This window comes from Priapulus caudatus, unplaced genomic scaffold, assembly GCF_000485595.1.
Source record: "Priapulus caudatus unplaced genomic scaffold, Priapulus_caudatus-5.0.1 Scaffold1044, whole genome shotgun sequence".
NCBI lineage: Eukaryota > Metazoa > Priapulida > Priapulimorpha > Priapulimorphida > Priapulidae > Priapulus > Priapulus caudatus.
Genome location: NW_014578105.1, coordinates 1,125 through 10,555, shown reverse-complemented (window position 1 = coordinate 10,555; position 9,431 = coordinate 1,125). Strand labels below are relative to the sequence as shown.

At 43.5% G+C, this 9,431-nt stretch overlaps 1 protein-coding gene across 2 annotated transcripts in view; it reads left to right on the top strand.

Moving 5' to 3' along the window:
• Positions 1–6,070, top strand: part of LOC106815113 (serine/threonine-protein phosphatase alpha-2 isoform-like) — a 23,688-nt gene extending 17,618 nt beyond the window's left edge. For both annotated transcript variants that reach the window (XM_014819540.1, XM_014819539.1), the window contains exons 5-7: positions 1,734–1,957; positions 2,734–2,868; positions 4,794–6,070. In XM_014819540.1, the coding sequence (XP_014675026.1) occupies positions 1,734–1,957; positions 2,734–2,868; positions 4,794–4,901 (467 nt within the window). In that variant the 3' untranslated portion in view covers positions 4,902–6,070. The remainder of the gene's footprint in view (positions 1–1,733; positions 1,958–2,733; positions 2,869–4,793) is intronic.
• Positions 6,071–9,431: the final 3,361 nt, after the last annotated feature.

The following is a 9,431-nucleotide window of genomic DNA, read 5'->3' as shown; positions in this document are numbered from 1 at the left end:
ACACCCTCTGTCTCTACAGTGTATCATTCCTACACCCCTCCCCCTACACCCTCCCTGTCGCTACAGTGTATCATCCCTACACCCCTCCCCCTACACCCTCCCTGTCGCTACAGTGTATCATTCCTACACCATCCCTGTCTCTACAGTGTATCATCCCTACACCCCTCCCCCCTACACCCTCCCTGTCGCTAGTGTATCATCCCTACACCCCTCTCTATACATGTACACTATGGTATGTACGCACTTGTCTTGAACTCGTGGAGAAATGAATTGCGCAACGAACCAACACAGCTGATGGGTAGCGAATGGATTGCACGTGCGCTACTGTTTTGATTTAGGCCAAGTAAAGCATTGTTTCTTGTTGCGATTCACATTCTCAGAATCTGGATTTAGGCCAAGTAAAGCATTGTTTCTTGTTGCGATTCACATTCTCAGAATCTGCTTCCAGTAAACCACACGTACACGCACACGCGCACGCGCACGCGCACGGGCACACGCGCACACGCACACGCACACACACGTCACACACACACACACACACGTACACACACACTCGGACACTCGGCAATCAGCAGAGCGTCCCCTTGCGATATCATGCGTGTACGTGTCGCAAGATCTCTGTGTGAGATGGATGACCGGACGCGTAGCCTAGCGGCTCCTCATCCGGAACCGGTCGCGTAGCCACGGCCTTATTTTTATTGGTGGCCAGGCGGGCCACCAACCCGACAGTTTCAGGTGGCCCGACGCCGTTTCAGGTGGCCATTGGCACCCGGGCCACCGTTAAAGTCGAGCCCTGCCCCCCCCCATTTCAAAATGGATTTGCGCGCCCGGTAGCCTGCCGTAAATTTTAGGAGTTTATAGTCGTATACTAACACGTTTCTTGCGTTTAGTACGTTGTATGAGAATGAACATTTCTGAGAGTAATTTAAGATTTTTGTTTTTGCCCAATAGGCAAGAGACGCTACAACATAAGATTGTGGAAGACATTTACGGACTGCTTCAACTGTTTACCAGTATCAGCTATTGTTGACGAAAAGATTTTCTGCTGCCATGGAGGTGAGCGGGATTCAATAATATATATTAGATCTTAATCTACAATTTAATTTAATTCATCTCTAAGATATAGCTAAAGGCATGAGAATACTCTGAGAATGTTTATAAGGCTGTACGCTGCATCACCGCATTAGGCTGTACGCTGCATCACCGCATTAGTCTATATTGAAGTTTTCCTTTAATAATCTGTGTAAAATTCAAAAAGTGTCAGCTCATCATCCTGTGTGTTGGTCTTAAACTTATATCTCACAGTGTAGCAGCAATGTACAGCCACAACCAAATGCAGTAGCTGGCTTAGAAGTTAGACTGTCATAGACAAAGGTGACCGTGGGAGCTAATAATAGATTACATCTCCGGGTTTCAGTCGCGTGATCTTTTGCCTTGCTTCCTGCTACTGGCAGCATGTTAGTGACCAGGGTTTCTTCTGAGGGAAAATTAGACAAAGGAGGTAATGGCCAGTTTGGGAAAAAAACGCACACGTATGATAGATTCAAATACAGGATGTATTGATATACTTATAGGTACATAGATACAGGATATACTTGTCACTAAGTACAGGAACATTTTCACAATGACGATGTTAAATTTGACAATGGCAGTCCGCCACTGTGCCTCTTATGTATAAGAAACCCTGGTGGCACTATGACCGTGCGATGCGCTGCGTGCATGCTCGCTTGCAGGCTTGAGTCCGGACCTGCAGTCGATGGAGCAGATTCGGCGGATCATGCGGCCGACGGACGTGCCGGACCAGGGCCTGCTCTGCGACCTGCTCTGGTCCGATCCCGACAAGGAGGTGATGGGCTGGGGAGAGAACGATCGCGGTGTGTCTTTCACGTTCGGCCCGGAGGTTGTCGCCAAGTTTCTGCACAAGCACGACCTGGATCTGATATGCAGAGCGCATCAGGTGAGATATGCAGGGAGTATCGGGTGAGATATGCATGGAGTATCGGGTGAGATATGCTGAGAGTATCAGGTGAGGCGTGCAGAGCGTATCGGGTGAGGCGTACAGAGGGTATCGGGTGAGATATGCAGAGCGCATCAGGTGAGATATGCAGGGCAGATCAGGTGAGATATGCAGAGAGTATCGGGTGAGGCGTGCAGAGGGTATCGGTTCAGATATGCAGAGCACATCAGGTGAGATATGCAGAGCGCATCAGGTGAGATATGCAGGGCAGATCAGGTGAGATATGCAGAGCGCATCAGGTGAGATATGCAGAGCGCATCAGGTGAGATATGCAGAGAGTATCGGGTGAGGCGTGCAGAGCGTATCGATTGAGATATGCAGAGCACATCAGGTGAGGTGCGCACAATGCATCATGTGAGATATGCAGGGAATATTATATGAGGTGTGTGCAGGGAGGAACAGGAGATATGCCAGATATTGCTGGTGAGACTTGTGGGGAGTATTATGTAAGATATGCAGGGAACAACAGATGAGATATACAGAGACAACAGACCAGATGCAGAGAGTATCATGCAAAATATGCAGGGAGCAACAAGTGAGATATGCATAGAACATCAAAAATCAGATGAGTTATTTTGGCTGAAACAGATGAAATATTCAAGGAGCATCAGGGGAGATCGGGTGAAACTCAGAAAGATTCCTTGCAAAGGTGGTGGCCTTGGTCATCCTTTCTGACATAGTCAACTGAATCTATTTGTGTATGTGTATTTTTGCAGGTGGTGGAAGATGGCTATGAGTTCTTTGCCAAGAGGCAGCTAGTTACGCTCTTCTCAGCTCCCAACTACTGCGGGGAGTTTGACAATGCGGGTGCCATGATGACCGTCGACGACACACTCATGTGCTCATTTCAGGTACGCTGATCTATTTAGACGTTGATGTTCTGTCGCAGAGTCGTATCCTGTGGCAAACACTCACTCTACCTTGGCTGCAGTCTTAGGATTCCTAGGATACATAATTCAGTGCGGGATGTTGTAGAATATGGTAACGAAGAACCATAAATTATTATGAGTAACATGAAATGGTAACTGCATCACGATTTTTCTGAAATTTGATATAAATATTATTGTTGTGGACTGGTTGATAAGAAAATTTGCATATTCAGTGCAAAAATTGATATAGTAATGTTTAAAGGCAACATAATATATTGTTTTGTTTTGAAATCTAGTAAACAACACAGTAACCATATTATGTTACTATTGTACAAATTCACAGTTATGTTAAATAGTAACCATTGCCGATATTGCTGCGATTATATATAAAACTTGGTGTTTATATTTACTGAAATCTGGAGAGCAGCATCGTAACTATATTATGTTACTGTGATACAAACTCACAGTCACTGTATTATGTTACTGTCATACAAACACATCCACTATATTATGTTACTGTCATACAAACACATCTACCATATTATGTTACTGTCATACAAACACATCTACCATATTATCGGACGTAGATAATAGGGAATCCCTATAGTGAAACCCTATTATCTACTTCTGATATTATGTTACTGTCTTACAAAGTCACAGTTACCACATACCACTTAATATGGTAACGGAGTTTGTATGACAATAGCATAAAATGGTAACTGTGACTTTGTATGACAGTAACATAATCTGGTAACTGTACTGTCTGTCATACAGACAGTAATCGATCCGGAATCGTGCGGATATTACAGTTGGAAATGGTAATAATGGTACAGTTGGAAATAATGAAAAATGAAAAATGAAAAAAAGCCTCCTAACTTTTCAAAATATCTCGGACGGTAAACTCATACCTCAATTCTCATGGCCTTAAATAATGGTCCGATTTTTATTATGTTTGCAACTTTTTATGTTTGGAACTTATAGTGAAAACTCCTAACACCACACGGAAATGCAACCGCCGCGAAATCAAAAGCTTCGCTGTCGCCTCCCATCTGTACGACCCCCCATCTAAGTCGCGAATTCCTCCCACGTCCCAAATCTCTGCCCTCTGTGTCCCCCGCTAAAATTCCGGACTGTTCGCTGGCAGCTATGGATCCGTGCGCCGGCCTATGCATTCGGCGCACGGATCCATAGCTGCCAGCGCTGCATACTGTCGTAGGACGTTCCCGCTGTCGCGTGCAAGATCCGCGCTGAGTGGTTAGGATCAACACCTCCTTTCGGCAACACTTCTCTGGTATCCCGTCTCATCTGGATGCTATACCATTATTATACTGTGCGTGTAAGACCACACAGGTGTCGGCATTTGGTGGGTATGTTCCAGAGGCACCCTCATCAGAAGGAGAGGCACAAACAGTAGCTAAGCAGGGGTCGAAATTAGCGGTATCCCGATATCCGCGGGATAGTAGATTCTTGACTTGGATACCAGATTTCAATCCTGGGTATCCCGCCTGTATAGTAAACAAAAATCGTCAAAATCGGGATAGTGGTTGTTGAGCATATATTTGCAAGCGCAAGCGTAAGCGTAGGACCAACGACCCGTAGGATTATAGATCGGTTTCCAGCTCAATGTGGTTGCTGTATACTGTTACTGGTAACAATTTACTGTTACTGAAATCACGGTTACTATTTTCTACAACCTCCCGCACTGTAATTGCTGGCTGACCTCATCACTACATCTCCTGGTTCCTATTTGTATTTGTATCATTGTCGATAAAGTAACCGAGCACATTTAACTGTTGTCGTAAAACAGATCTGGTACGTGTATTTGTGAGCTGGTCAGCAGGGGTCAGCTGCGTTGACATGCAAGCAGTACGACCCTTACGAAGATGATGTCGTATCAATAATTTCAGATTCTGAAGCCTGCTGATAAGAAGAAATTCCCGTATGGCGGTCTGAACTCAGGACGACCTGTGACGCCACCTCGTGGTGGTGCCCAGCAGAAAGGAAAAAATAAATAGCAGCTTGCTTTTGCACGGGAGCAGGTGACACGGGTGTGAGTGGGGCGAAAAGCCAGTTAGTCCACTCTCGTTATAGAGCCTAATCGAGTTGAACCGGCTGAGAAAGCAGCGGTTCTGTACAACCACAACCACATCATAGCAGGGCTGATTGGCTCCAGTAGCACTACAGTGGACAGTCAGTGTGACTGACAGTCAAATCGGTCGTCATTAGTCCGAGTATTGAATTCCACTACCATATACGCACATTTAATCTGGCACATTGTATGTTCTTATACGTTTGAAGTTGACAACAGATTGGTCTATTGGTAATTCACACGTCAACGTTGTCAAGCATCTGTATGAATGAAGTTTTCATCGTAACTCTAGATCTACCATCGGTGAACCCACGTTAAGTTGAGGCATGATATATCACAAGTGAGTTCAAAGTTGTGGAGATGTGATACATGTTAATGCTGAACTGTCTTCTACTGCACCCTGTGAACATAGAGCTTCATGCTAAATCGAGTTATACGTGGTCGAATACGGCATGTTAGCATCACTATGGCACATATACCGATAGTTTGTTTGGTTTGGAGGAGCATTTTATCAGTATGCTTTCGCCTGCATGCAGTAAAGTTTATGAATTCTTGTATAGTAGTATTTATGCATAAATGCCCATAGCCATAAGAAAGTGTTGTAATTATGGGAAGAAAAATGTACAAAAACCACGTGTTTTGTCCAGTGATGTTATAGCTGTATAGAGGGCATATATCGATTTATTTGGGCATAATGGCTACAATCCTAGAACTAAGTCTGTTACATTACTGAGAGTACTATGTGGAAGCATTTTGTACACTCCGAACAGTCGTATGTTTGCGCCGCACAATCTAAATTTCAGCTGTTCAGTTTCTTTGCTATACATATTTGTTTTCAAGATATTTTTACATCTCAGTATTCATTCTGCTTTCTGCAAGGCATATGTAGTTTGTTTTGCAACGTATTTGTGGTCGTTGCTGATTCTAGTGTTTGTAATACGTGCGGAGCAGGAGTGTTACATTGGATTATTATGGTGTGACCATGTCCAGGTTAGGTCTGGTAACCTAATAAATGCCACATCCTTAAAGCCGCACAATGCGCATCCAAACGCTAATTTCTTCAGTACTAGACTAGCAAATACTTCGTGTCATGCATAATCATACTACCTTATGGCAAAATAAACTCTAGTTCCTCCCATTTCACTGCGCGTTGTCTTATAAAAGGTATTTTGAAAATACCTCCGATGTTGTTGACAGTTTCACCAATCTCCAAGCAACCGTGCAGCGGTGCCGCGGTACAGCGGTACGGGCGCAGCAAAGATAAAAACATGTGACGTCACGTCACCACTTCGATGTTATGTTGTTTGAAACAATTTAGCGTTGGCGCCTGATTACCTGATTTCGCACCTCTTTCTTGTTGGGAACGCGCAGTCAAATGGGAGGAACTATAGTTTATTTTGTCATAAGGTAGTGTGATTATGCATGACACGAAGTATTTGCTAGTCTAGTACTGGAGAAATTAGCGTTTGGATGCGCATTGTGCGGCTTTAACGTAGCAGCATTTGAAAAGTTTACATATTAGGGAGCAGACGTAGTAGTGAGGTGTCGTGGTAGAGGTTGGACACGTTAGCCACTGGGAGAGGTAGCGATTTCATGCACGTGTGGAAAATCACTGTCTTTTCAGTCCTCTCAGCTATTTCAGTAAATTAATTATCAGAACCTTCCCATCCACCTGATCTTTTAACTAGAGGAATTCAAGCAAAGCTTGGCCCCAAAGGCACTAGGTAACCTAAGTAGAACTCATGAACTGTTTCTTTTTGCATGAAAAAAAAACATCCCGTAAAGATTGTAGATTGTAATCAAATGGATTATGTGGATGTGTAACATGTATATAGCATAAATTACCTGTGCATATAGGGTATAATTCTAAGACATAATATCACATGACACATGCCTGACATCCATTCGTGTTTTCATTGCAATACATCGCATTCATATAGTCGTTTCTGTAAAAAAATAGGTAGGTGTTGAAACGGCAGATTTTTATGTACATAAAAGTTTGTATTGTTACCTCATGTTTCACCATATGAGTGCCGTGCAACCACACGTTTTTAAGAAATTTCCTCGTTAGACAGTACTTGTAAGTAATCACGTCTATATACTACCATCAAGTATCCATTCAACAAGAGCATCGTTATCTTCAGTCTTGATGCTATACCATTATTATACTGTGCGTGTAAGACCACACAGGTGTCGGCATTTGGTGGGTATGTTCTAGAGGCACCCTCATCAGAAGGAGAGGCACAAACAGTAGCTAAGAGTAAGGCGACAAAGGAAGATTATTTCCCAGCAATTAACACTTGTGGATGTCTCTCCCCTTCCTCTCCGATGGAGGGAAGTTTACCAAGTTCCAGAAGTTATCTATTGTGTATTGATGCTGATAGTTCTTCTGTGGTCCATTACTAATGTATTGTCGAACTCATTTAGCATTGTTAAAGAGTTATTTAGGAACGGATTTACTCAGCTGCTGATCTAAGATGCACTTTGTTGTTTTGCACTTTCAGGAAAGTACTACTGATACTGTCCATAAACGCCTTGGCTGTGAATTGCACATGTACACGGTGGTTGTTAAAAAGGATGAATGAACTTGCGTTAGGTTGCTGGTTTTATAAATTTAGATTAATCTCAAATATTTATGATAATGTTAAAAGATTTTGTATGTAAAGATAAAAAGGTCAAACATGCACATTTCCACTGTTAGTTTGTTATGCAATGAACATTGTAAATATGCTTAGAAAAATACTTCCGTGTAACTCTACATCTGAATTACTTCATAATAAAATGACCTTTGGTACTTTATAGCCATATCGGAGGGTACCCTGCATACGGTTTGATATATCGGAAAGTACCTTGGGGTACTATACGATATGTCGCTGCGTTCCCTGCATTGTCCCACCGTACCACACTGCAGCGACAACGACCGACCGTAATGACAAACGACAACAGTTGCGGCGACTGGCGCAGCCACACTGCAGCGACAACGACCGACCGTAACGACAAACGACAACAGTTGCGGCGACTGGCGCAGCCACACTGCAGCGACAACGACCGACCGTAACGACAAAGTTCACCCAGCACTAACCACAGTGCCAGTGCCAGTGGCAGTGGCACACATGAGCAAACGGCAAAAAACTCCTGCTGCTGCTTTTAAATAAATTGCTGTAAAAACGCTCTATGTATAACGATAATATAATAAAGTAATATATACGCAGCATATTATACGAACGTACACAATAATCACGTCTGATGGCTGACCGTAGCCTTGCACGTTTTGGTTAGATGCCAAGATGGGTTCGCGGCCCCACTATTTCTGACAGGCGGTGCGAGTTTAGCGCTGGGGACCAGTCTACTTCCTGGCTAGCATTGGTTTATAATTTTATGACAGAATGGCGATGTCACGTGCCGATGGAAACGGCTGTGATTGGCCATTTGTAAAGTGTCGCCGGCGAAAGTCGCTGGAAAATAGAAACGTTCCTAATTATTTTTGTCGTCGAGGTTGTCGTCGGTCGTCGTCACGTCAGTGTGCAATGGCTCAGGAAACAATAGTTTCTAATTTTCTGAAAAGTCGTTTGTCGTTACGGTCGGTCGTTTTCGCTGCAGTGTGTCTTGGCCTTTAAACTGTAAGCATACTTACTGTAGAACAAATCGTCTATACCCACACGTATTTGTTACCAGATACCTAATTTAATTGTTATAATTAATTACACATCAACGCTTGACGATTGAGTTAGAAAAGGTTCCGACCCATGAAACCATAAAAGAAGGGATAGTAGCAGTAGAGGACTATAAAGAGATAGAGGACAAAATATATGATAGACTAGAGAAGAAGATAAATACATGGTGCACATCACTAATACAATGGCGGGATGGTGTACATCAAGGCTCTCCCGTACGTAGAAGGGAAGAAGCACCTCATGATGGGAACAACAATCCAAGAATGTGCTGGAATTTTGAGAAGGGTATCCCCTGTAAATTTGGGTACAGATGCAAATTTAGCCATGGCCAGAATGACAAAAGAAGGATAAATGAGTCAACAAAGTCAACAAGGAAGGCCAATGATGAGAGGTGACCAGGAAAGATGTAGGTATGTAGAGAGGGGAGAGTCATGCCCTTATGGAAGGAATTGTCGCTTTGAACATAGGGAAGAAGAACACCCATTGGAGAGGAACAGAATGCAGGCTAGAGGTAACAGTATGGAGGGGGATAGAGGGAAAGAGAACATAGAAATCAGGCGCGGATTTAGGCCGGTTTGCACCCGTTTCCAGAAACCGGTCGTGTAAGATGGCGGGCGTGTAACAACAACTGATTTATTAAGGTTTCGTACAACACTCGTCCATAGGTGGCGCTCGTATATCAATACTGTACATATCGCCACATCTCCCTTCCAAGTATGAACTATACTTTAAACTCAATTCCAACTCTCTCTGTGCTAATTCCTACAGGACTCTTCAACTAA